Consider the following 27,855-nt stretch of genomic DNA (forward strand, 5'->3'; position numbering starts at 1 on the left):
TCTTCGCCCTGTCTCAGCCAGTAAGCCAGGGGTCACTCCTCATGCAGCTACTGAGGGTCAGGAGTAGCCTCTGAAGGTCCCCGCAGGAAACAGACATGAAATCATTCCCACTTAGCAGATCTGGAAACTGACATTCAGAGTGTCTCAGGGCCCTAGTACACACTGCTAATAAGCCACAGGTCCAGGATTCCAATCTTAAACCCCGCCAGGTCAAGGAGGGCTCAAGTTGGTGCACAGTAGGCCCTCTGGGTATTTACTGGACTGGATACAATGCTCTGAGTAACTTGTCCAAGGAGGCAACACTTTAGTCTCCACCTTTGGTTTTTAACGAGGTCCCAACACTGGACTCTGGTCTTAAGGACGTGGAGCTGGAATCCTGTGCCCAGAGGCCCTTGGCAAGGGTGCCACCGTCCTGTCACAGGAGCATTCCTAAGGCCCCCATGCTCACAGTGTTCTCCAGCCCAGAGGAGGCCCAGACAAGCCCATTTTCTCCCTTGAGAGCAAAGGCTTTGGTTTGAAAAACCATCTCCTTTCCCTCTGTTTACTTTTGGGATTAAAACATGAAAATCCACAGGAGGCTTTCGAGTCCCCACTGAGACCAATCAGTGACATTTTCAAACACTAGATGAACTGTTTGTCAACTGCGTGTTTTTGAGCAGAGGATGGGGGTCTGCAGAGGTGCTGGCAGCCTCTAGCAGGCCTTCTGCTCATCTGCAGATGGAGACAATTATCCTAGGCAGGCCTCCTGTGGACCCCCATTCCTGCTTATCTTTCTGCAGCCGTGCATTTCCTGTGCATTCTGATTCCAGCGAGTTGTGTGGTGGGGTGAGAGGCATTGGCTTCAGGTCTGACCCATGGCTGACCATACCCATGACCAGACTGTGAGCTGTGGGAATGTGCCCTTGAAAGGGTCTCCACTGGGTCTGAGGCCCAGCATCTCACCTGTGCTCTGTCTTGGTCACTGAGCTACTTTGTAGAGGCAGGAAATAAATGGAGGTGGCGATCAGAAGAGAATGAAGGAAGAAAAGAAGGGATGAAGGAAGGAAGAATAGGGGCAGTTGAGGCATCCATTTCCACGGAAAACCAGAGGGACCTGGGGAGGTGGCTGGATGAGGTTATAACTAAGGCTCTTCGGGAAGGATGGGTGGTCTTCATTATGCAGGAGTCCAATGTATCCTTTACAGTTAATGGGAAGAAACATCAGGCTGAGGGATATTAGCACACTGTAAGGAAGATCTTTCCAACAGAATGGCATAGACTCCTAATGAGAGAGTGAGGTCTTCATCACGGGGAGCATTCAAGCAAGGCTGAAAGACCCCTGTAGGGAGGCTGTGCCAGATGGGCTTTCAGGTGATCCTCAGTGGCCCTCATGCCTTTGTGTAACCTCCTCGCCTTGAGTGCGTGCAGGACCTGGGATGTGTTTCTAACCTATAGAATATGACAAACAGGATGGAACATCACCCTTGTGATTACATCATGTTATATAAGACCCTGTCTCATTTGACCGGAGCTTGAGAGTCACCTTGTATACTTGATGAAGGAAGTGGCCCACAGGATGAAGTTGGAGAAGTCTGCTTGGTTAGGAATTGCAGGCTGCCTCCAAGACATGGAGGTGACTTCCTCCTAATAGCCAACAAAAAGCTGGGGTCCTAGGTCACATGGCTGCCAGGAAATGAATTCTGCCAATAACTCAAATTTGCCTGGAAGCTGATTCTTCCCCAGAAAGGCTCAGGATGAGAACCCAACCCAGCTGACGACTGATTGCAGCCTTGTGAGATGCTGAGCAGAGGACCCAGTTAAGCCATGCCTGGACTTCTGACATGGAAACTGTGAGATAATAAATGTGTGTTGTGTAAAGCCCCTAAGTTTGTAATAACGTGTTATGTAGCAGTCGAAAATGAACACAGACAATATCAATGGGGCTTTGTGCCACCCTGTCTCTATCCTCCAGCTGGACTGATTTTTCCAGTTATCTAATGCTGCAGAACAAATCATATCAAACGTAGTGGCTTAAACAACAGAAACTACTTACTACTTCTTGCAGTTTTTGTTGGTAGATATTTGAGAGTGGCTTGGCTGGGTGGGTCTGGCACAGTTGTAGTCTTACGTCAGCTGGGGCTGCAGCCATATAAGGGCTCGACAAGGGCTAGAGGATCACACAGCTGGCACGTTAGGTGCTGGCTGTTGGCAGGGACCTTAATTCCTCTCCACATGGGCCTCTCCACAGGGATGTTTGAGTGTCCTCATGACATGGCATCTGACTTCCCCTAGACTGCATGACCCAAGACACCAAGGCAGAAGTTGCAATGTCTCTTGTGACCTAGCCTTGGAAGTCACCCACGGTCACTCCCATTGTATTTAGCTGGTCACACAGGACCAGCTGGGATTCTGTGTGGGAGGGGATGGCACAGGGAGGGTGTGAATACCAGGGGGCAGAGATCCTTGGCGAGCATCTTGTAGGCTGGCTACCATATTGATCTTCCTTCACCTCCTCAAGCACACTGCCCACTCTCTCAACTCCAGGCCTTTGCAAAGACCATTTCTCTGTCAGGCTCAGTTTCTTCCTCTGCCTTCCTCTCGCCAACTCTAGTTTATCTCTGAGGTCTCAGTAGGAGCCAGCCATACCTTTCTGCAGCCTGCAGTTTATGTAATTTAGGAGAGCCCTCTTCAAAATAAAGAAGACAAAAATATCTCTCTTTTACAAAATTTTCAGGACAGATGATCATTACGAGAGCTCTTCCCAGGGCCTTGGAAGGTGCCTGTGCTAACAAAGGGTCCCAAATTTAAGCTCCACCAGCATCACAGTAAATCCTCTTCAGGGTCTCAGAGTAGATGTCACTCCCTCAGGGCGCACTCCTTGGTCCCCTAGAATAAGTGACTTCTGTTGCTTCAGTCTTGCTGTGGGTCACACTTATAATCAGACATTTATCATCCCTTTTGGCCATAAGGTATTGTGTCTTATTCAAAAACTCTTTCTGTGCTTACCCTCAGACACTATTCTAAATGCCATTGAAATGATAGTGACCCAGACAGGGTCCCTGTCCTCCTGGAATCCTACGTTCAGTTGGGGGGAGAGAGGCAACAAACAGGTAAACAACAAACTTCTTTCAAAAGATAATTTCAGTTAGTGATGGATACAAGTGAACCTGGGCAATGAGAGCTCAAGGAAGACCTCTCTGAAAGGCTGACATTTGAGCTGAGACCTGAATGATGAGAAGGGGGAGATCTGGGGAGATAAGTCATCCTGGAAGCCGGGACAGCAAGTGCAAAGGCCCTGAAACAAAAACAAGGTTTCAGTGTTCAAGATTGAGCAGGGAGGCCAGTACAGCTGGAGTGTAGTGAGAGGGGGCGAAAAGGATGGAGAGTCAGGTAAAGCACAGATTGGGTAGGACTTTGCAGATAGGCAAGAAACTAAGTTTTACTTTTATTAAGGTAAAATTCACTTAACATGCAATTAACCGTTTTAAAGTGCACACTTCAGTGGCATTTAAGCACATTCACCACATTGTGCAACCACAACCTCTATGTAGTCCTGGGTTTTATTCTAAATCAATGAGAAGCCATTGGAGGGTTTGGGGAAGGGGATTTGAGTATGTTTAGCGTTTGTTCATCCCCTGGATCAGAGGCCCCTGATCCAAGGCAAGATGTGTTTCCACCAGAATTTCCCCAGGCTACCCCCTCCTTCCCTTTCTCGCAACAAGACTTGCCCCCAAGACATCTGCTTCCATTGCTTTCAAACTCTTCCTTCTGTGCTCTTCTGAACAAACGAACTAAGGTGGGAGGATGGAAGAAGAGACGGGAGCAGGGAGGAAGATGGGGCCTTTAATTTCCAACTTTGAGTGTCAAAAGGGAATTTCATGCCTGCTGACGTGATTAGAGCAGTGGAAGTAATAGAGGCTGGCAGCTAATGGGGTGCTGGCTCCAGGGGATTCATAGTTACTGATTTTTGCCCCAACAGGGACAAGAATTTCTAGTGGTGTTGAACCCTGCATTCCACTTGGGCAATGCCCCTCAGTGCCCTGGGGTGCATCGCCCAAGGAGATAAGGTCCGAGGTCTGTACTTTGCCATAGACCACAGCGTTAGCTCTCTACCCAGCAGCCTCTGATCCTCTGCAGCGTTCAGTTCTCTCCGTACTGTGGAGGTTAAGTGTGCAGGCTGCCCAGGTCCGAATTCCACCTCTGCCACTTCCAGCCATGTGACCTTGGGCAAGTGGTCTAATGTCTCCTCACCAGAAAATAGACAATAACAGTCCTGCCTTGTGGAAATGTTGTGAGGATTAAATGAGAAAATGTGGGCAGCCAGTAGGTGCTACATCAGTATTTGCTTTTTTTATTTTAAAAAAAAAGATCAAGGAGAGCACAGGATGGAACCCAAAATGCTATAGGAGCTTTGGAGGCAGGAGGGCTAGATGTTTATGTGAAATCAAGAGATTTTTATAAAACTAGTTGACCACTAGTTTAAACTTTTTTTTAAGGACTCTGTGGCCTACACCAAATGTATTTGTGCCAGACAGGGCCTGGCGTCAACCTGGGATCCAGGGCCTCAGACCAGCCTCCCAGAATTGTTTCTGCTCCTGCTGTAGAAGTCTACTGTTGAGATTCTTTTCCTGAGAACACCATTATCCTCCAGGTTTCCCTGAACTTCCTGCAAATGCTACTTCCAGAGTGTCTGCCATGTGCTAAGCACTTAATAAACTCATCAGAACCTTATGAGGGGGGAGGTATGTGTGTCCTGTTGTACAGATGAGCAAACTGAGGCTCTGAGAGATTGGATTCTTTTACCCAGGGTCTCCCAGCAGGGATTTGAACTGAAGTTTACCAGACTCCAGGAGCTAGAGCCCAACCACCACTCTGCAACTGCTGACTTTGTCTGCAGCCTCACACCTTCCTATATTGCCTTTCAGGCTCCAGACGGGATGGTCTGTTCACCCCAGTGGTCAGGCAGACAGAGGGAGGAAGCAGGAAGAGCTGACAGATGAGGAGAAGGAGATCATCAACAGGGTGATTGCTCGTGCTGAGAAGATGGAAGAGCTGGAGCAGGAGCGCATCGGGTGAGGCCTGACGCCGCGCATCCGGCCTGAGAGCCAGAGACGCCAGGAGGCTGTGCTGCTCAGGGCGGGTGCGCTGTGGTGGGGCAGGGCTGCCCTCGGGGTTTGTGACCTGTGATGTGCCAAGCCACCCGCTCAGGCAGAACTGGAATCCTTGGTGCATGAGCTGCGAGAGCTGGAAGACAGAAAAGAGAACAGGGGAGAGAGTGGGCTGGGGGCTGGCTGGGGAGGGGCTTCTGGGCTGGGGGTGCATTAAAGGTGGAGAAGGGAGGATCTTCTGAGAGGGGGATGGGAGATTGTCTCTGAAGGCTGGAGACGCGTGTGTGAGCACAGGTGTCATACCCATTCCAGCTGCATAGGAATATGTTCTAGAGACATTGGCCATGTAGGTGCCAGAACGATAGCCGAGGGTGAAGTAAGGGGGAGGAAGTGTATGTCAATGAGACAGTGCGTGAAAGAGAGAGCACATCTGAAACGAATTATAGGAGAGAATTGGAGAAATCCATCCTGAAGGGAGGCCAGCATGAGAGCGAGGTAGCAGAGGTTGGGTCTGGACTCTAAGAACTCGGCTTCCATCACAGCTCCCCCACTTGCCGGCTGTGGATCCTGGGCCATGTTGCTTCACCCTCTGAGCCTCAGTTTGCTCACTTGTAGAATGGGAGAAATAAAAGGAATAGTCCCACAGGATTGTTGTAAGGAGTAAGTGAAATGATGCTTGTATGGTTCCTGGACCAGGCCTGGTCGTACTTCATGCTTAATGAATGGTAGGAGGAAGGGAAAAAGTGGGGTTTGGAGGGCAGAGGTAACAAAAAACATGTATGGGATGTAAGAAGGTGTGTGTGTCAGAGTATCAGTGAGCCAGGACAGTGTTAGAGAGAGAGGGAGGGCTCTGTGCGTGGGCTTGGGAAGGGTGGAGTGGGGAAGTGAGAGGGGAGGAGTGTCTGGGAGAAGAGGAGAGTGAGCGTATGTATGGTGGGGGGGGCTCTTGGCGTGGGTGGAAACTTCCACTGCTAGGATGCAGGGAGGCCACCAAGGCATCCTCTAAGACTGAACCTCAAATGGGAAATGGGAGGAGCTGCTGAGATGCCACCCCTTCCCCAGACCTTTCTTCCAAGGGGCAGCCTTTGCCAACTGCTTACAACTGGTTTGGGCACTGGGGTGCCCTTTGATCTCCCTACCCAGCCACTCAGTGGGAGGTTAACAAGATTCTTGGATGGAAAATGATGCTGTGAACACACAGGAAGTGGGTGCCTTTGATTTGAGCCTCTGCAGATCATTTTATTCAGAGTGGGCTGGGGAGATCAGAGGTGCCGTTGACAAATGACAAATAACCTGGCACAGGCGGAGTCAGCTTTGTGCTCGGCCCTCCGTCAGGTTCCTCAGTAGGTTGCTAAAGGGATGGGTCTTGAGGGGTCTGCTTATAGGGTTGAGTTTTTATTTTGCTTTTTAAAAGATACATCAGGAGTGAGGAGTTGTCCAGGTGGGAGGTCTGTGAGCATGTGTGTAAGTGAGTGTGGGAGTGTGTGTGTGTGTGTGTGTGTGTGTGTGTTCACTTCAGCCAACAAGGAGCCTCAGCCTTGCAGGAAGGAAGAATATAGATGTTAAATTCTTGCTTGGAAGCAAGAATTTCCAGCCTTTTTCCTGCGGAGCACTTTCCACTAGCTAACTTTGAATTTTATACATTGATTATCTCTCTCTCCCCGTTAGATTATAAGATTCCTGAGTGTAGAGATTTTTGCCTGTTTTGTTTGCCACAGAATCCCCAGTCCTAGTACACAGGAGGTGTTCAGTAAAATATTTGGTGAGTGAGTGAGTGAACATGGTAGACAATGCTGCCCCCCAATTTCTTTCTGCATCTCCTGTGAACAAGAGGCTGGAGAGCTTAGAATTTTGTAGTCCAGGGTCCATATTCCCAGGGAAGACACTATGATTGGCTGCCTTATGTTTATATCAGATTCTGTCCTTGTTAACTGTGGCCAGAGGTGCTGGCTACATTGTGCAAGCGTGGCCACTAGGCTGCCTTTGGGTGTAAAGTTAAGGGGATCTCTGTGGACTGAGCGGATTCTGGCTTGAACATTCTAGAACAGGGCTGATGGGTTCCCTGCCTTGTCCCCCATGTCCTGCCACATTGCCTGACCTGGTGACATGGTGGGAGAGCACAGTGGTTAATCCCTGGGACCCCAGAGTCAGAGAGACCTGGCTTCAAATTCCAGCTCTGCCACTTACTCCCTGTGTGACCTTAGATAAGGCACTTTACCTCCTCCTCAGCTGCAAAATGGGGATAACGTTAGCACACGTGTCCCAGGGAATGTTTAATTCACATTCAAAAGATTATCGTGGTACCTGGCACAGAGTGCATGCTCAGTTAATGGTGACAATCATTAATGACAAATTTGCTGAGGAAACTTATTTTTTTACACTGGCCAAGGTCTCCGTTCTAGAATCATGCCCGAGACTCCTGTTTGGCAAGTCCCTGGCTTCCCCTGAAGGAGATTTCAGAGCCTTCCAGGGAAGCTGGGGCCAAGCCCATGGTGACAGAGTGTCCCTTTGCTGAGAGAGTATGTTTTCTGCCGGAAAGGGGAGGATAGTCCTAGAAGATTCTGGCTGAGGCCCTTTCCCCTGCTCCCTTCCAGCTGCCAGCCCTTGCTGGTAGCATGGCCAGAGGCAAGCCCATGCTATTTGTGTCTTATGACCTTGAACCTGCCCTCATTCCTGTTCTACTCACACTTCCCTGGGAGAGGATCAGAGTAAAGTCAGATGAAAGGAGAGAGACATATCAGACACGGATCGAGACTGAAAATGGGGCGCCATCAGGGCTCCCCCTCCAGAACCTGAGGCTCAGTTGATGAGCCTTGGGGGCTTCAGTTCTCCACTTGTCCAGTGAGGCGGGTCAGTCTGAGTCTCAGGATCCTTCCTGATCCGACTCTACAGTATTTGGGGGTGTCTGGTGAAGGACCCTGTACCCTGTGGTTGGCTGCACCTCTCAGAGCAAATGAGCTCCTTCTGGCTCTTCTAAGTGTTAAAACTGCAGATGTAGCTGTGTCCCCTTCTGGGTCTAGACACCAGCTCTGTGATGCTGAGTTTTCTTTTCTATTACCGAACAGTCATCTGGGAGACACGTGAAGTCATCGTTTACATAGTAAACAATCATTATAAATGGGTACCATTTAGTGATTGAGCACTTACTATGTGCCAAACATCAAACCTAAAAACTTCATATGGATTTAACTCATTAACTGCTCCTCTCGACCCTATCAAGTAGGTGCTATTTTGCAGGTGAGGAAACTGAGGCTTAGAAAGGTTAGGTCACTTGTCCAAGGTCACACAGAGCTAAGATATATGTCCCTGTCTGTCTGGCTCTCAGAACGATGTTCTAAACTATTAGGTATCTTTCCTGAAGGTGTGGCCTCAAATTCTTAGACTTTGCAGGACATGGACATTTTTAAAGCTCAGGTTTGGAGGGGGCATTTGGGGAGCTACAAGCTAGAATCCCTTCCGTGCTGGCCCAGTGATTCCTTCCCAGTGATCTTATTAACCTGTTTGTACCTCCAAAGCTGCCAGAACTGGTCTCCATGGTCCTAAGGCCATGGAGAGTTCCCTGGGAGAATCACCCTAAGGCGTCCCAGGAGGTGCTGCCTCCCTGGGGCAGTTTTGCTAGAGTTTCTGCCCCAGGGAGCACCAGATGATACAGTGGACCAGAGTTGGTTCTCACCTTGGAGCCTCTGCTTTTGCCCAAGGTGGTGTCTAAACCTTCACTGAGTGGTAACTCAGCCCACAACCAAGCTCTGCTCTCTTCAGCACCCCCAGAAGGAAAGCTGATGGTCAGAAGGGAAACTCATTAAAGAGCCTCATTTTGCCCCACATCCCTTATTCAAGGCTAAGTGGGATCTCAGAATTTATTTTGCATGACCTGATTGCTGTAGATTTTCTATACTAGTGAGGACACTTGGCTTGCAAGAAAAGGAATTAGTTCCAGCTAGGTGGTTTCGGTTATCTATCACTGCATAACAAACCACCCAAAACTTACTGACTACAAGCATCAGTAGTATACTCTTTTTCATAATTCTGTGGGTTAAGAATTTAGACAGGGCTCTGCTAGGTTGATTTTTGCTCCATGTGGCATAGCCTGGGGTCACTCACTCAACTGCATTCAGTGGGTGGCTGGGTTGGACTGGAAGGGCCAGGAAAGCTCCAATCCTTTGTCTGTGCCTCAGTGCACTCTGCATGGCCCCTCTCTCTCCACGGAATCTTTCCTTATTCAGTAGTCTGGCCCAAGCTCCTTTACATGGCAGCTGACTCCCAAGAGAGCAAGGATGGAAGTCTCCAGGATTCTTAACAGCTAGGCCTAGAACTGGTAAGGCATCGCTCCACTGCAATCTATTAGAGAGGAGAAATAGATCCCATCTCCTCCTGGAAGAATGACTTATGCATCCAGGGAAGGAAGATGTTAATGGTGGTCATCTTTGGAGACTGTACCCCATTAGGCAAAAGGGAAATTTAATATAAGGATTCAGAGGTATCTCAAGGGATCCAAGGGCAGGAACACAGCCTAGTCTCATGAAAGGTCTGCTTCTCATCCCACATCTTAGAAAATATAATCTCATACTATACCTTCCTAGTTGTTATATTTCTTCTTAGTCCTAATTCCAAATTCCCGGGGAAGGAACTCTGATTGGTCCAGGTCACCCTGAGTGCTGCCCCTCATCCAATCAGCTGTGGCCAGAGGTGCCAGGCTATACAAACAAGGCTGCTGAGTGCTACTCCAGAGAGTGCAAAGGGCCTTTGTAAATTGAACGGACACCCAGGGGGTGTCCACAGGACTTTTAAAACATATTAAATATGGAATTAAACATTTGGGGAAATTTGTGTGTGCGGGTTTTGTTTTTGTTTTGTTTCCCAGTGGTAGGTTCCTCCATGTCTTTATCATATTTCTTTCTATCCAGAGCCTCTCAAAGGCATTACTCATGTATTCTGCCCGCAAGGGGACAGGCAGCTTGGTGGCTTCCATTTGAGGTCAACATCCCTCAACAGATGGGCCCAAAGAAGTAATTAGGATTTGGCATTAACCTTGGTGTCCAGACACTGTGATGGAGGAGGAAGTGAAAGAGACACAGAGAGACCTGTCGTTGACAGAATCTGTTGGATTGCTATCACCTCCCCATCCCAGTTCCACCATCCCCTATAGTTTTGGCACAGAATTTTTCCAAAATGTGGACAGGGGGAGAAGTGAGTAATAATGATTGGAATTTGCTACATCTAATTAGGTAGGCATCTTTCCTGTGGTTTGACAAGCTGACAGTAAACCAGATCATAGTCTCCTCTTTCCAAAGGAAGATTCCCCTACCGCCCCGCCCCTTTTTTTTGTTTTTTGACTTGGAGTCCTAGACATTCTGTGGGTAGAACTCCTGGGGTATCCTGATATTATAGACATAGTCATCCATGTGTCTGTGTGCTTTTTTTTTAAAATAAATTTATTTGTTTTTTATTTTACTTTTGGCTGCGTTGGGTCTTCGTTGCTGCATGCGGGCTTTTCTCTAGTGGCAAGTGGGGACTACTCTTCGTTGCAATGCACAGGGTTCTCATTGCGGTGGCTTCTCTCGTTGCGGAGCACGGGCTCTAGGCACGCGGGCTTCAGTAGTTGTGGCACACGGGCTCAGTAGTTGTGGCTTGCGGGCTCTAGAGCACAGGCTCAGTAGTTGTGGTGCACGGGCTTAGTTGCTCCGTGGCATGTTGGATCTTCCCAGACCAGGGCTTGAACATGTGTCCCCTGCATTGGCAGGTGGATTCCTAACCACTGCGCCACCAGGGAAGTCCCTGTGTCCATTTTTAAGAAGAAATATTCATAGATTTCATCAGGTTTGGGGGGACTCTGAACCCCCCCCCCATGTTGAGAACCACTGAGTAGTATCTCAGTTTTCTCAGGGATTGGGTCGATGGCCTTCTAATGTCCATCCAGCCTTAATAATTTATGGAATCTGTTTGCACAAAATGAAAATGAAGTCTTCCTAATTCCTTAAGCAGCCCAGTGCCTGGCATAAAAGAGAAAGCAAATGAATACATATTGGATGAATTCTTAACCCAACTGACTAAGCCTCTCATTGAATGTTTTTAACCTCAGAATTTCCCGGACCTTATCTATAAAATGGGGAGTTGGACCATGTGGTCTCCAAGTCCCTCTAGCCCAAGGTTCCTGAACCTTGGCACTGTTTACATTTGGGGACAGACAGTTCTTTGTGGTGGGTGCTTTCCTGTGCACCATAGGATTTTTTAGCAGCATCTCCCACAAACTAGGTGCCTGTAGTAACCGGGGCTGTTACCAAGCTGTGACAACCCAAAATGTCTCCAGACATCGCCACGTGCTCCCTGAGGGGCAAAATCACCCCCTGTTGAGAACCACTGCTCTAGCCTTTTTGTTGAGTGGCTCAAGAAAGGAAGAAGAAACAAATGAGAATTTCCCTGCAACCACACTCAACTTCTAGAGAAATAATAATAGCCCACCCTTACAAAGCACCATGTGTTGGCACTGTACTCAAAGCTTTATGTAGATTCATCTATGTAACCCTCACAACAACCCTATGCATTAAGCCGCATTATTATCATTCCCATTTTACAGATGAGACAACTGAGGCACAGAGTGGTTAAGCAACTTGCCCAAGGTCACACAGTTAATAAGCAGTACAACTGGGATTACAAACCCAGGCTGGCTGGCTCCAGGATTAGAGTCCTATTCTGCTATTCTATAGAAAGATACACATTTATAGCCAAGCATTGTATTAGGAACTTTCAAATATGTTGTATTTCCTTTAATCTCTCAGAGAGACAGACTATTGTCTTTGCTTCACAGACGAGATTATTGAAGTTCATGGAGGTTAAGACACTTGCCCAGGGGCACACAGCTTTTACATGGCCAAACCAGACTTTGAATCTGTCTTTCCACATTATCCTATTGCCTTTTGGCAGTGCAGGTAGGGATGGCAATTGACAAATGACTTCAGAGTTTAAGGGAAGTCAATAATTTACAGGGTGTCTCACATATTCACTCAGGTTGATTGGTTCAGTCTCATACTTCTTCCTACCATAGGACAGTTCACCCCTCTCCACCACAATGACCCTTGTGCCCTGTGGGCCTCAGCAGCACATTCTCTCAACTCTGCTTTCCACAACAGAAAAGGGCAGGTGGAGGGGTTAGAAAGAGCCCCAATTATAGCACTGAAATGAAACAAAGGCTTCATTCTTCCAAGGCGGGTAACAGCGTCTGGGTAGCTAGACCTAGCCTCCGATCCCATCTCTGCCACTTGCCAGCTGTGTGCCTTTGGTAAGTGACTCCCTGTCAGTGTGCCTCGGTTTCCCCATCTGTAAAATGGGAGTGAATAATAGAACTGACCTCACAGGTTGTATGACTTAAGGAAAACAATGCACATGGAATGCTTAGCACAGCTCCTGATAACTGTTGCTATTATTGGGTTTAAATGACCCAGCTCCTTGCCTGACTGACTGCATTAGCCCAGTGGAGCCCTCTAGCTGTCTTTCTCTCTTGGCTCCAACTCTGACCCAGGGTGACCCACTTCCCCAAAGTGCTGAGGTCCAGACAGGAATCCCATTCACCAATCCATCAAGGAGAGAGATTACGATCAACGGCTCCCCAGGTAGTGACGGTAATAAACAACGGTGGGAATTAATGAGTCTGAACTGCACACACCCTGCATGCCAGCCGCGTGGCTTCATGACAGAGCAACTTAGTCATTTAAGGACAGGTTCCTGAGAGACCCTGGCATTGGAGTTCAGACCACCCCCCTTCAGAGCAGCCATGTCCCTGTTCACAGCTGATGGCCCAATCTAGGCTTCAGAAAATGCCGAGTTTGATAAACTTAATGGTAACATCCACTTGGCAATTAGGGTGACGGGATAAGCGGCATGATTCTGGAATTAATGGTGTGTGTGTGTGTGTGTGTGTGAGAGAGAGAGAGAGAGAGAGAGAGAGAGAAGTTGAGAGACAGAGATAGAGAGAGACAGAGAGACAACATGACATCCACTCTCCTACTTTGCTGCATTTTACAAACCATTGTGTAATCATGCTCAATCACAGCTCTAAAGGCAGCTGCTCTGGCTTCATACCATCAGTGATGGAACCCCAGCTTTTCACCATTTCCCTCACCAATTCAGGAACCGGCACATAAAGCCATCACACCTTCACAGGTAGGGTGTCCTCAACTCTGCAGCTCGCCACGTTAAGCCCACTTCCTGGAGCAATTGTACATGCATTAGCCTTCTCTTCGGCATTTGTCAAGACACTGCGGCAATACTGGTTTGAAAGCTCAAAAGCAGTTGCCTGAATGTTTCTGAGGCCAGTTTGAACTTTTTTGAGGGAGCCTGGGCTTAACAAGTAAGCACTGTCTGAGCTGCATTTGGCTTATATCCTTGTCTGCAGAAGGCAGCCAACTAGGGCTTGGCTCCCTGCAAGAGCAGAGTGTGTACAGCCGTGTGTGTGAAAGTGTGTTCTGTACATGGGTGCTGATCATGCACCTGTTCCTGTGTGGGTGTATGTGCCATCCGTGTGTGTATTTAGAGATGGGCACACGAGTCCTGTCAGTTTCTAGTCACTGCAGCCCCTTTAAAAGCTTTAGAAAGATGGGGCTTCCCTGGTGGCGCAGTGGTTGAGAGTCCGCCTGCCGATGCAGGGGACACGGGTTCATGCCCCAGTCCGGGAAGATCCCACATGCCGCGGAGCGGCTGGGCCCGTGAGCCATGGCTGCTGAGCCTGCGCGTCCGGAGCCTGTGCTCCGCAACGGGAGAGGCCACAACAGTGAGAGACCCGCGTACTGAAAAAAAAAAAAAAAAAAAAAAAAAAGAGCTTTAGAAAGACGGATTTCATGGGCAGATTTTAGCACCCTCGTTATATAGGAAAAAAATGTGAGTATAGGGAGCTATAAACGCCACAGATTTCCAGAAGAAATAATTAGCAGCAATCATGACTGAGTAGTTACCATGTTCTGGACATTTTACAAACACTCCCATTAAAAAAAAGATTTTTTTAACATCTTTATTGGAGTGTAATTGCTTTGCAGTGGTGTGTTAGTTTCTGCTTTATAACAAAGTGAATCAGCTATACATATACATATATCCCCATATCTCTTCCCTCTTGTGTCTCCCTCCCTCCCACCCTCCCTATCCCACCCCTCTAGGTGGTCACAAAGCACCACTGAGCTGATCTCCCTGTGCTATGCGGCTGCTTCCCAGAGTAAAATAGCTATCTATTTTACATTTGGTAGTGTATGTATGTCCATGCCACTCCCTCACTTTGTCCCAGCTTACCCTTCCCCCTTCCCGTGTCCTCAAGTCCATTCTCTAGTAGGTCTACGTCTTTATTCCCATCTTGCCCCTAGGTTCTTCATGACCATTTAACTCTCATTTTATCTTTGCAACAATCCTAGGAAACAAGCACTTTGTTTTCCCTAATTTACACACGAAAAACAGAGGCTTAGAAAGGTTAAGTAACTTCCTTGAGGTCACAGAGCTAGGAAATAGCAAATATGGACCCAGGCAAGGTCACTCCAGAATGGACACCCCAACACCTGCATCATAAGTGCCTTGTGGGACTTCCCTGGCAGTCCAATAGTTAAGACACCATGCTTCTGATGCAGGGGGCGCAGGATCGATCCCTGGTTAGAGAACTAAGATCCCACATGCTGTGCGGTGCGGCCAAAAATTTAAAAAAAAAAAAAAGTGCCTCTTATTTCTAAATTCTGAAAGTGTGTGTGCGTGTAGGTGTGGATGTGTGTGTGTATGTGTGGAGAGTCTATGTTTTCCTGGGGTTGTACTTGGAGAGGGTGATTAGAACCTCACAGAGTCCAAAGTCTGATTTGTCTGACGTCCACAGCAAGGCATGGAGGAATTGCCCAACCCTTGCTCTGGAGAGGAGGACTGGAATCTGATCTGGACCTGAATCAGGTGGAAATAGAACCTAGATGGCAGATGGGGCGGGGAATGTGGGTGTGGTGGGTAGAATAATGCCCTCCCCCACCACAAATATGTTCACATCCTAATCCCTGGAACCTGTGAATATGTTATCTTACATGGCCAAAGGGACTCTGCAGGCATGACTAAGAATCTTGAGATGGGGAGATGATCCTGGATTACCCAATGTAATCACATGGGTCCTTATTGGAGGGAGGCGGGAGGGTCAGAGTCACAGCAAGATTGAAAAATGCTACACGGCTGGATTGAAGATGGAGGAAGGGGCCACAAGCCAAGGAATGTGGGGCAGCTTCTAGAAACTAGAAAAGGCAAGGGAACAGATTTTCCCCTCGAGCTTCCAGAAAGAACACAGCCCTGCCTGCCAACACCTCAACTAAGTGAAACCCATGTCAGATATCTAATCTCTAGAACTATTAAGATAGTAAATAATATATGTTGTCGTAAGCCACTAAGTTGTAATTTGTTACAGCAACACTAGGAAGCTAACACACAGAGTGACTCCTTGAAGCTGGCTAGCGTGCAATGGCATCTCTCACGGCCTTCCTGCTAGTGTACACTTTCACCACCACTGAGTTAGACCCACTTGGGGCAGTCTTGTAGTTTTAAGAGACCTGGTCCAGCCCCATGTGTAGACAAAGTCCAGGGACCTGCCTGCCTCATTCTACCTGGAACCACTGCGGCATTTGAAACTCTCACTGCTCCGAGCCTCCCAAGGACTCCATTCCTATGTCCATATGTTGTCTCAAAATGGGGAAAGTTGAGTCTCCTCTACTTAAAGCCCTTTCATGCTGTCCCATCACTCTTAGACTCAAGACCCTGCATGGAGTGGCCCCTGCCCACCCTCCAGCCTCATCTTCTACCATCCAGCCCACCAGCCCTGCTAAGCATCTCTCAAGTCCCTTGCACATGCTGTTCCCTCTTCTTCCAGTGCTTTTCCTCACCCTCTTTACTGGGCCAGCTCCTCTTTATCCTCAGGTCTCAGCTCAACAGTCACTTCCTCTGAGGCCCCATCTTACTGTTCATGTCCCTCTCTGTGAGTTCTCATAGCTTCCCATACTTGTCCTTCAGAGCACTTACTCCGAGTGTAGTTATGATGATCGATGTGATCATTTAAGTAACATCTGAGTCCCCCACTAGAATGCCAGCTCCATGATGGCAGGCACCTCATTTGTTTTGCTCCCCCTTGGGTCCTCACTGTCTGCTGTCACACGGTAGGTTCTCCATAAATATTTGTCGAATGAATGAGTAGACCGTCTGCATCTATTGGGACAGCAAGGTCAGAGCAACTTGGGAATCCACTTCCCACCCCCTCCAGAGGTCATCTGTTGGTGCTCAGAAGAGGGGACATATAACCTTTCTGGTGCCTCTGGGAGCATCCTGGGAAATGGGAGATGCCCACCCAGCTTCACTGAGTAACCGTCAGCTCCCCTAAGCACCCAGCCTGGTGATATATGGGTTTCCTGGATTGAGGTGCAAGTAGGAGCCATAAAGTTAATCAGACGTGTAAAGACTTAACTAGAGAGTGACAGCCACTTACAATGTCCAGCTAATTGGGCCCTTAATGTGGAGACATTAGACAGGCAAACAAAAGTATCCTGCCATTGCAGACAGGTCTTCTCTTAGTCATTGAAGGTCCTTCAGTTTCAAAACACAAGGGGAAATCTTGATGTTTCAGCCTCAGCATCTGAGAATCCCTGAATGTTGCCCATGGCAGGAAGCTTGAGGTGCGTCTCATCTAACCCCTCACATTATTGTCTGGGAAGAGGGCACGCAGAGAACAAAGCCTTTTCAAGGTCATTGACTGGATAAGAGGTAGGATTCAAAGCCATGACTTTTAACCCTTGGCTTACATGTTCTCTGTCTTCAGAAATGCACTTTATTGTCTAATGTAACGTAACGCATGTTTCTTGTAGAAAGTTAAGAAAGTATGAGGAGTCCAGGTAATTGGTGCTTTAGGAAAGGGGGTAGCAGAAGCTTTATAGAAGGAAATTAAAATTATTCATAATCCCACCACCTGGTGATAATCCCTGTGAATATTTCAGTGTGTTTCCTTTCTAATTTTTTTTTGTCCAGTGCACACCATGAAGATATTCAGATGAGCATGATCACAATTCTACATCCTGGGTTTGGGGGTTTTTTTCCCCCACTTAACATAATAAGGAGAGGATTTTCTCATGTGATTTCTCCCACTGCTTCCTTCCTTACTGAAGCATTTCTCAAAGTGTGGCCAGGAATTCACCAGCATCAGGATCATATAGGGAGTCACTTCAAAATGCACACACTCTGGACACACCCCAGTCCCATAGAATCATTGTCTGAATGTTGAACACTCCCCAGGTGATCTAGATGGACCATACATTTTGGAAACATCCCCCCATGCCGTGGCTCTCAACAGGACTGCATGCTGAAATGCTGGTATCCGGGCGTAACCAGATCCATAGCTGAGAAGTTTTAGAGCTGGGGCCCCAGGCATTGGTATTTTAAAAAAATTCTTTCTGGGTCATTAACATGGGTTGAGGGTTGCCGGCATCTTTCGTAATGCACATAGGTCTCTCCTGCCAAGACTGGTAACAACAAACATTCCTTATGGGGTGAAGAAACTGAAATGTTTTATCACCAGGATAAAGACCCATCTGTGACTCATGGTCTGCCATGACGTAATTTGGACTTAACTTCCTGCAAAGTTTTATTTCCAAGTTTATGCTACTTGGCTGTTGGGGCCCTCCCTGTTGAGGCCCTAGTATTCGGGGCTGCAGAGAGGATGTCCAAAAGGGCGGGCTCCAGGAACCCCCCGCTCATCCTGATCTTTGAGCAGAGAAGGAAGGTCTGCCCATCCCCACTCCACTTCCTTCTCTCTTTATTGGTCTGGACTGAATTCACAAGTAACAAGGGTCTCTACGCTGAGAGATGTGAATAATGATCTTCAATCTGTTGTTTTTCCATGCCATTTGCTGCCACTGATAGAAGCTAATGAGACGCTCCCTGTACAATGCGTGTTAATGGGGGCTTTTGGAGTTGAGGATCGAATGGTGGAAGGAACAGGCATCTTGGTAGGGATGCTAGAGTGTGGGTTTGCAAGAGGTGGGTGACTCCACACCCTTATTTTCCAAGAGGAGACAAGTAAGCCTCGTAGGTTTCCTGAGCAAAGTACACTGCAGTTTAGAATTGGGTCATCTATCCCATGCTGTCTTCCTGAGCTGGGTGGGCAAAGCTTGACTTGAGGCAGAAGGCCATGAGGGGACTCCAAGGAAAGCAGAGGTGGTTCACTGACACAGAGAATGAGATTCTAGCCCAGGCTGAGTGACCCAAGTGACTCTGTGCCTTGGGACCCCCATTGATAGAATGAGAAGAACAAAATCTAACCACTTTCTGGCTAGGTCAGTCCATGAAGGAGAAAATAGGTGAGAACAAAGGTGTGTGCCAAAAAAAGAGAGAAAAAGAAAATATATATCACTGTGCAATTTCCATCCCCTGCCCCCGTTAGCTTACCTCACTGTCTCATAATTCTGTGGCATTGAAAGGCAACCTGAAATTCATCTGCTCCAGATGACTTCAAACTGTTTCTTTAAACAATGGAACCAACTTTCCAAAGGAAATCTAATTCAACAGCTCAAACAAATGAAAGAGATAAATGCAGACATGCTCTGGACGAAATGGGGTTTTTGGTTCCTCAGAATCACTCCCACCATACCTCTATAGTGGGTGGCCCCAAAATGGTCTCTGAAGAACCCCTGGGGCGCCATAAAGCACAATTTGACAACCACCAATTTAGCCCAACACCTTCCCTTTTACAGATGAGGAAACTGAGGCCCAGAGAGGCAAAATTCAGGGCTAAAATCCAGATTTCTCAACCCTATGTTGAGGATTCTTTAGGGGAACAAGATGATGGCACAGCTGTTGGGTGTCTCGTCCCGACCTCTGAGAAGTCAGAGGCAGGTGAGATAGAAGCAGCTGGGGTGACTGCACGTGTGCAACTTGGTTCCTACCAATGATGGAGGGTCCCTTGGTATGGGCAAAGCAGGGGAATTGAGCAGGGTGGAGGTTGGACTGTTCAAGAAGGTCCCCATGGCTCTGCTTGGCAGTAGTGGCAGTGAGGTCTGATTAAGAACAGGAACTATAGCTGATTCATTTTGCTGTACAGTAGAAACTAACACAACATTGTAAAGCAACTATATTCCAATAAAAATTAATTCTTTTAAAAGAAGAAGAAGAACAGGCACTCGAGAGCCAGACTGCCTGGGTCTGAGCCCAGGCTCTCTCCACCTCCCCGCTGTGTGACTTGGATACCTCACTTAACCTCTCTGTGCTTCACTTTTCTCATTTGGAAAATGGGGACAAGAATAGTCTTTAGCTTATAGTGCTGCTGGAAGGATTCATTAAGAAAATCCATGTGGAGTGCTTATCTCTGTGCCTGGCACATTGAAATTGCTCAGCAGACACTGGCTGCTGGTGTTCTGAGACTGAGGACTGGGCGCTCCTGGTTTGTGCTGCCTCCCATCATCCTATAAAAGCAATTTCTAGGGAAAATGTGGGGAGGGTTGGGGTAGAGGAAGAGGAGGAGGAGGAAGAGAAGAGCGTGCTGCCTTTGGTTCTGCACATCCTGCCTCTCAAAGCAGCTCTGTCCAATCTGGGTCACAGCAGGCGCTAGAGCCTACAGGCTGCTTTGGGCTCCTCTGTTGAATGGAACACAGAGGGAGAAGCTGCTGTTTATAACACAGCGAGTAGCATGCTTTGAGGGGATGGCAGGAGCGAGGAGGACCTGTGGGGAGAGTCAGCATCAGGTGGTGGCCAGCAGGTCTGCCAGGGACTTTCTGGAGCCTGTGATACCCACAGCTGATGTCCACAGCTGAGAGCCAGTGCGTGGAGGGGGTGGGCAGGGTCCGGCTCCATCTGGGTCCACTGGCTGTGGCTGGAACAGGAACAATAAGGTTCTGTTTGAGGAAAAAGCAAAGAGGTGACTTGAGGCTGGTGGGACGGGTCAAAAACAACCCACCTGAGATCGAAGGAGGATGCCCCCACAGGTGTAGTCATTATGTGTAGCCTTGCTATTCAGAGTGTGCCCTTGGGCCATCGTGTGGAATCACTTGGGAGTTTTCTAGGAATGTAGCACCTCAGGCCTCACCCCAGACGTGATGCTTCAGAATCTGTTTTAACAAGATGCCAGTGTGACTTGTGTGCACATTAAGTTTGAGAAGTGCCAGTGTAATACACATGATACCTGGCTTCCAGTTTTAGCTCTGTTACTTCCTAGCTGTGTGACCTTGGACAAGTAATTTAACTTCCTTGTGCCTCACTTGCCTTAGTTGTAAAATGGCTTCTTAATAGTGCCTGTCTCTTAGGGTTGGGTGCCAAAGCACTTCATACCATGCCAGGCCCATAATAAACACTATGTAAGTATAAGCTGCTATTGTATGTCACTTGACATTCAACTCAGCTTACTTTTGCTGGATACAAATTTGGGAAGTGGCCTGCCTTCATTCATTCATTTGTTCATTCATTCATTGGTTCGACCATCATGTGTGAGCACTCACTGTGGACCCCAGGTACCGTTCTGTTCCTGAGGACGCAGCAGGGAACAGGACAGACAAGATCCCCAGCCCAGGGGAGCTCAGAGTCTAGGAAGGCAGCCAGGTATGGACTCACAATTAACTAATTACTTAATGTAGACAATTCCACAATTACTTACAAATGTGACAAGTGCTATGCAGAAGGGTTGCCAAAAAAGTAAATAAAACGGATGGTTGGAGAAGGCTTCTAAGAGGAGGTGATATTTTAACCAGAATATGAAGGATAAGGAGAATCTAGGCAGGAAAAGTGTGTGTGTGTCTGTGTGTGTGTGTGTGAGAGAGAGGGAGATCACAAATATGTGTAATGAGGGAATGCTGCATTCCAGGCACAAGGACCAGAATGTGCAAAAGTGCTGAGGCAATTAGGAGAACTAGAACTCAAAGAAGGCCAGTGTAACCAGAGCAGTGGTTCTTAAACTTTTGTCAAAATCCCCTGGAAGGCTTGTCTAAACAGATTGCTGCCCCACCCCCGGAGTCTCTGATTAGGGTTGTTGTGGAATGGGGCCCAAGAATTTGCATTTCTAACAAGTTCCCAGGTGACACTGATGCTGATGGTCTGGTCATCACACTTAGTGAACCACTGAGCTAGAACATTTAAGCAAGACCAAGAGGGCGAAGAGGTTTGGGGTTTCATCTGGGGCCAGACCACGTAAGGTCATGGAAACCTCATGGAATGAGAACCAACTAAAGGTTTTAAAGGGAAGTGGGAGTGCCATGATCAGATTTATGTTTTAGGAATATCACCAAGGCTGTGATGGGGAGAACAGACGGTAGAAGGCATGAATGAAGAAAGCATGGAGACTAAGGGGTTAGTCATCCAGGGGAGAGATGTCAGTGGCTTGGTTGAGGTGAAGACGGAGAGAAATGGGTGGATTCCAGAAGTGTTAGAGCGTTAGACCTGATAGGATTTGGTTGGGTCATTGAATGTCTGGGAGGAGGGGCTCAGGAAGACCCTGTAGGTTTCTGGTTCAAGCAAGTTAGCAGATAGTGGTGCCATTTCCTGAGAATGGGAGCAGGTTTGCTGGGGATGAGGATGAAGAGCAGCCAGGATGAAGAGTTCAGTTGAAAGCACAAGTTTGAGACCCAAGTGAAGACGTCATACAGACAATTAGATAAACAGATCTGGGCCTCCGAAGACAGTTTATGGAGGAGGTGACATGAGAAAAGACTCGATAAGGTTCTTAATCTGAAGTTGGTAGAATAGATGGACTTTGGGGATGTCGGAGGGGTTCCGTGATGTTCTGAAAATATATCAGAATGTATGTGCCTTTTTCTGGGGAGGGGTCCAGTAGTCATTATCAGATACTCAAGAGTCTATGACTCAAAGAAGGTTAAGACCATCAACCAGATAATGAGGGAGAAGCTGGTGGTCCCTGGTCCTTTGAGGTCCGTATAACCCTGACTCTGCTTCCAGGCGCCTGGTGGACCGTCTGGAGAACATGAGGAAGAACGTGGCTGGGGACGGGGTGAACTGCTGCATACTGTGTGGAGAACAGCTGGGGATGCTGGGCTCTGCCTGTGTAGTGTGTGAGGACTGTAAGAAGGTACCATCGCCCTCCCCTTCCCTGCTTCCCCGCTCATCACATGCATAGGGGCTAGGCCTGGGCTCCAGCCTTTGGGGGCCTTGGGTCTTGGGGATGGAGCTTGGATCGGGAAAGGTAGTTGCCAGAATATGATTCCTTCTGGGATGCTCCCATGCCCAGCTGTATTCCGAGGTAACCCTGATCCTGCTTCCTCCCCTAGAAGTCACTCTGACCCTTCTGTCTCCTTGGAGCTCAGCTCCATCCAGGATGAACTTGGGAGACTGAAGTAGGACATGAACTATGGTTGAGCCTGCAAGTATCCTGGTTGTGGCTTAGCAAGTTATAGGTCAGGCTAAAGAGCATGCTGGGGGAATTCCCTGGCGGTCCAGTGGTTAAGACTCCACGCTTCCACTGCAGGGGACACGGGTTCAATCCCTGGTCGGGGAACTAAGATCCCGCATGCTGCACAGTGTGGCCAAAAAAAAAAAGCATGCTGGGCTTGTGTCTACATGGAAGACACGTGTACATGGAAGCCCTACCCAGCATTCTTTACCCTGGGGTACAGTTCAAGCCACTTAGAAAGCCCCTCTCTAGCCAAGTTAGGCCAAGTTAGACTTTGGTCTTCTTAAGCATTCACTCTTGAAGGGGAGTCTCCCTGTGCTCTCTCCACCCTGCACCCTCTCCTCAAGCTGTCTGAACTTGACAATTCCAGGACAGAAATACAACTGTCCTTGGGTCTGTCTGATTCCCAGGAAAGGAGTTCAGGGGAGTGACCCAGCTGGAGATATCCATAATGTCACTTGGCATCTCCTACTTGGGGTCGCATTTAGCATTTAGAATGGAATATTGGGGAAAGGTTATCTACTCCAAAAAACTTGCCTTCTGTAGTTGACTAGATAGTGAGAATTTTGTGACCTATTTGTTTTGACTTCCAGAAAACTCAGCCAAAAGTATAATGTTCCATCATATAGTCATGGCATTTACTCAGATAACGTCTTTCTCCATAAGGAGTTGAACCTGTAGTCATAGTCTAGGGTGTCTCAGATTCATTTGGGAAAGAAAGAAGAAATAAAATAATAAAATGGATATACAGTCTCTCATGATTAAAAAATCATGTCAGTGATCTCCCTTGTATGGATGATGAAAACTCCAACCCCACAGGGACTCTTGGAGAATCCCTTCATCCCGTGCTTGGGAATGACTCCAGTTCTTGTTATCAAAAATCAAGACTCAGATTGGAACTTTATTCTAACTGGCCTTGGTCATGGAAGAGACGTGAGGAAAGGAGAGTTCTATTGCTTCATGTCCATCAAGGGAGAATAGGGCTTCATTGCCACCATTGCCAGCCACTTCTCCTGATCACCGGCAGCTCCAAGCCTGGCATATCTGAGTGTGCACTGGGCTATGTTTTGTCCCCAGAATGTCTGCACCAAGTGTGGGGTGGAGACCTTCAACAGCCGCCCACACCCTGTGTGGCTCTGCAAAATCTGCATCGAGCAGAGAGAGGTGAGTGGATTGGTCCCATTCAGCTCCTGGAGCATCCTCCCTCCTTTGTACGGTTCCCCCTTCCTTGCTATAACCAGGGGAGTAAGGTGGCAGTTGGGGGGCTGGGGAACCTGTTCAGGCACATGTCTTAAGGGATTGGTATAAAAGGAACCAGCTCAGCTGTGAACACTGGCAGGACACAGTATTTGAATGAATTTCTTTTCTCACCTCTCGCTTCTGTGACTTTTCCTTCTCTCCCTCCCTGCTCTCTTATTCATTGCCCTCTGACATCCATTATTCCCTACTCCCCATTTCTCATCTTCTGGGTCTTCCCCTACTGCCACCTTCTCTTTCCCTCTACTTCACTTCTTGCCTCACACTTTCCCTCATTTTCTTTTCTTTCCCTGTACAGATCTTCCTCAACTTACAATGGGGTTGCGTCCCGATAAACCCATCGTTACGTGGAAAATGCATTTAATACACCTAACCTAGTGAACGTCATAGCCTAGCCTACCTTAAATATGCCCAGGGCATTTACATTAGCCGACAGCTGGGCAAAATCATCTAAGACAAAGCCCATTTTATAATAAGTGTTGAGTATCTCCTGTAATTTATTGAATACTGTACTGAAGGTTAAAAAAAAAAAGAGGGGCTTCGCTGGTGGCGCAGTGGTTGAGAGTCTGCCTGCCGATGCAGGGGACACGGGTTCGTGCCCCGGTCCGGGAAGATCCCACATGCCGCAGAGCGGCTGGGCCCGTGAGCCATGGCCACTGAGCCTGCACCTCCGGAGCCTGTGCTCTGCAACGGGAGAAGCCACAACAGTGAGAGGCCCGCATACCGCACACGCACACAAAAAGAATAGCTGCATGGGTACAGAATCATCGTCAGTGTACAGCTGTTTCCCATCGTGATCGTATGGCTGACTGGGAGCTGTGGCTCCCTGCCCCTGGTCAACATCACGAGACAGTATCCGATCGAGTATTGCTAGCCCAGGAAAAGATCAAAATTCAAAATTCGAAAAGGACTTCCATGGCAGTCCAGTGGTTAGGACTCCGAGCTTCCACTGCAGGGGGCGTGGGTTCGATCCCTGGTCAGGGAACTAAGATCCTGCATACTGCATGGTGTGGCAAAAAAAAAAAAAAAAAAATCAAAATTTGAAGTATCGTTTTTATTGAATGCATATCGATTTTGCAACACTGTAAATTCAAAACTATCATAAGAAAACCATTGTAAGTCGAGGGCCGTCTGTACTCTCCTCCTCAGAGCTCTTTTTTCCCTTTCATCCTTATCTCCTCTGCCTTTTCTTCTTTCTCTCTTTGCCTCTCACCCTTCACACTTCTTCCTCTGCACTGTCTTCACTCTATCTCTGTTTTTTTCTCTCATGGAATCTTTCTCTTACCTAGGCTTGCTTTTTATTACCCACTTTGTCCCAATTAACTCCCTTCACCTTTTCCCAATTTCTTCATCACTCATCTTCTGCTGCAGATTCCTGCCTTGGAGACTGTTGCAAGGACCATATTTCCCTCAATATCAGTCAGGGTTCTGGGAGAACAGATGGCACAGTCCATCAGGATTATCAAGGAAGCTTTGATAAAGGTGCTGTTTGCAAGGGTCTGGGCTTGGATAAGGAAGATCAGCGAGGCGTGGTGAAGCTCGCAGCACCAGCAATAGCAGGGTTGCTGATACCACTCCTGAGACTGAAGGAGTGGAGGAGGGAGCAGTTACCAGACTGGACACTGGGTATCAACCAGCAGGAATGTAGCCACTGCCTGCCTAGCAAGGAGGGAGCCAAGGGACTCAGTACCCTGACCTCACTATCTTCTTTCCGCCGATCCCCCACTGATGCTCTCCTTGACCAGATCCACCTGGAAGGTAGAGATCAAGAAATTCCAGTTACTGTAGTCCTTACTGGTCAGCTTCCTGGGGCACAGAGCAGGGTGAAAAAAGATGTAGAACCAATCTGAAGGGGCAACAGAAGATGTCCAACACACTGCCCCAGGTGGAACGCTAATCCACAAGGCAGGGAAAAGGCCAGAGGTCTTGGGGAGTATGTACGTGGATCATCGTCTTTACAGCAGCCAGTGTAGTAGGGAGCACAGCACATTTAAGAGGTGGGAGACTTGGTGTCAGTCCACTCTCTGGCTGTGTAACCTTATACCTGTTCATAACCTTTCTGATATTCAACTGTTTCCATCAAGAGGTTGGTTATTCTCTATTGAGTGTTCAGGGATATTGTGTGAATCAAATAAGATTTGTGAAAGCTGTGTACTGGTGAGAAAATGCACTGCCTATTGTGTCAGTGCTCTGTGAGCAGGGAGAAAAGTGAAAAATTGGCTCTCGTGAAGGCAGGAGCGATAGGGCTTGGCTGTCGTGTCTTCATGTTCTACCTCTCCTCCCCCAGGTGTGGAAGCGCTCTGGAGCATGGTTCTTCAAGGGCTTCCCCAAACAGGTCCTCCCACAGCCTATGCCCATAAAGAAGACCAAGCCCCAGCAGCCAGCCAGTGAGCCCGCTGCCCCTGAGCAGCCCACCCCTGAGCCCAAACACCCTGCCCGGGCTCCAACTCGAGGTAGGAAAATACAGCTTCTCCTTTCAGAACCAAGGACGGGTCTTGGCTAACTGGTCTACCTGAAGGGTGCCCTGACATCATGTTTGTGTTTCTACCCAGTTGGTGGACAGCCAGCCTCTGGGCTTGGGTCTAGGTCCCCTGTGTCTCCTTCACAGCTCATCACAAACCTTTATCAAAAAGATAGTTCAGGGAACTCTCCAGCAATGCCAGGCTGCCAAAAGACTTTGTTGTCATCCCTGATGGAGTATTGAGAGGTATAACAGAGGTGGAAATCAAAATTAGGAACTGAGAAAGACTCCCAACATCAAAATACACGCTGGAGTCTGGGGGGCGGGGGAAAGGGGGCTTGCTGAGAAGGACTTCTTTGCTCCTGATTAAAAATGAAAGATGAATAGCAAGGAAATTAGTAAAAGAAAATTACCACTACTCTGGACATTACCACTATTATCTAAGTATTATTATTAATTATTAAAATGATGGTAAAAAAGGGAGAGACAAAGCAATAAAAAGAAAAAATATGACCCCAATGAAAACACATTTTAATATATTAAGGCCACTAAGACTGACCAGATAAAGCCCTTGCAATACTTTCAATTAGCTAAGTGATAAAATCTGGTCTGAATGACAGTTCTAGGGTTTGAGCGCAGTCAGTGCTTCTAAAAGGAAGGTTATAGTTGAAGGTCTCAAAAATTGAAGTGTCCAACTATAACTTCTCAAGGTGCCCGCTACAGTGTCTGGCAGTCAAAAGGCACTCAACAAATACTTTCATCCTGGCAAGCCATCAGCAGTTTCTGCTCCTTGCAGAGACTCATCAAATTGTCAACCTATACTGCATCCCTGAGAAGCCCCACGTTTCCACCTCTAGAACATCTTTCTTCCTGGTTAAACATTACTCCCTCTAGGCTGAGAAGACTGTGTAGCTTTACTGTCAAGATCTTGAACATGGGAGCCCAGGAAGACCTGAGTTTGAATTCCAGCTCTGCCACTTACAAGTCATGTGAGCTTGGATGAGTGACCTAACCTCTCTAAAACTCTTTCCTCATCTATAAAATGAGATTAATAACTCACTGGGTTATTTTGAAGATTAAATGAGATGCTACAGGCATACCTCATTTTATTACACTTTGCTTTATTGCACTTCATAGTCACTGCAATTTTTTATAAACTGAAGGTTTGTGGCAACCCTGCATCAAGCAAGTCTGTCGGTGCCATTTTTCCTGCTCACTTTGTCTCTCTGTGTCACATTTTGGTAATTCTCACAGTATTTCAAACTTTTTCATTATTATTATATTTGTTATGGTGATCTGTGATCGGTGATCTTCAATGTTACTATTGTAATTGTTTTGGCTTTTTTTTCACAATAAAATATTTTAAATTAAGGTATGTGCATTTTTAAGACACAATGCTGTTTCACACTTAATAGACTACAGTATAGGGTAAACATAACTTTTGTATGCAGTGGGAAAAAATTCACGTGACTCACTTTTTTTGTGATATTCGCTTTATGGCAGTGGTTTGGAACTGAACCTACAATATCTCCAAGGTATGCCTGTACATGTACAGTACTTTGCAGAGTGCAGCACTTAGTAAATGTTGGCCAATAGTACATAATATTAATCACCTATACACAGACACATACACTTACACACATAAATGGTATGAATTAGCTTATTATATAAACTCTAGTCAA

At 47.5% G+C, this 27,855-nt stretch overlaps 1 protein-coding gene across 3 annotated transcripts in view; it reads left to right on the forward strand.

Moving 5' to 3' along the window:
* RPH3A (rabphilin 3A) overlaps positions 1-27,855 on the forward strand; it is a 96,983-nt gene that overhangs the window by 42,960 nt on the left and 26,168 nt on the right. For 2 of the 3 annotated variants that reach the window (XM_027124633.1, XM_027124634.1), the window contains 4 exons: positions 4,905-5,051; positions 22,005-22,134; positions 23,533-23,619; positions 26,000-26,165. In XM_027124633.1, the coding sequence (XP_026980434.1) occupies positions 4,905-5,051; positions 22,005-22,134; positions 23,533-23,619; positions 26,000-26,165 (530 nt within the window). The remainder of the gene's footprint in view (positions 1-4,904; positions 5,052-22,004; positions 22,135-23,532; positions 23,620-25,999; positions 26,166-27,855) is intronic. The other variant, XM_027124635.1, reaches the window with a different exon arrangement.

Source organism: Aethalodelphis obliquidens, unplaced genomic scaffold (assembly GCF_003676395.1).
Source record: "Aethalodelphis obliquidens isolate GAN/ISIS:26980383/991018 unplaced genomic scaffold, ASM367639v1 scaffold28, whole genome shotgun sequence".
Taxonomy (NCBI): Eukaryota; Metazoa; Chordata; class Mammalia; order Artiodactyla; family Delphinidae; genus Aethalodelphis; species Aethalodelphis obliquidens.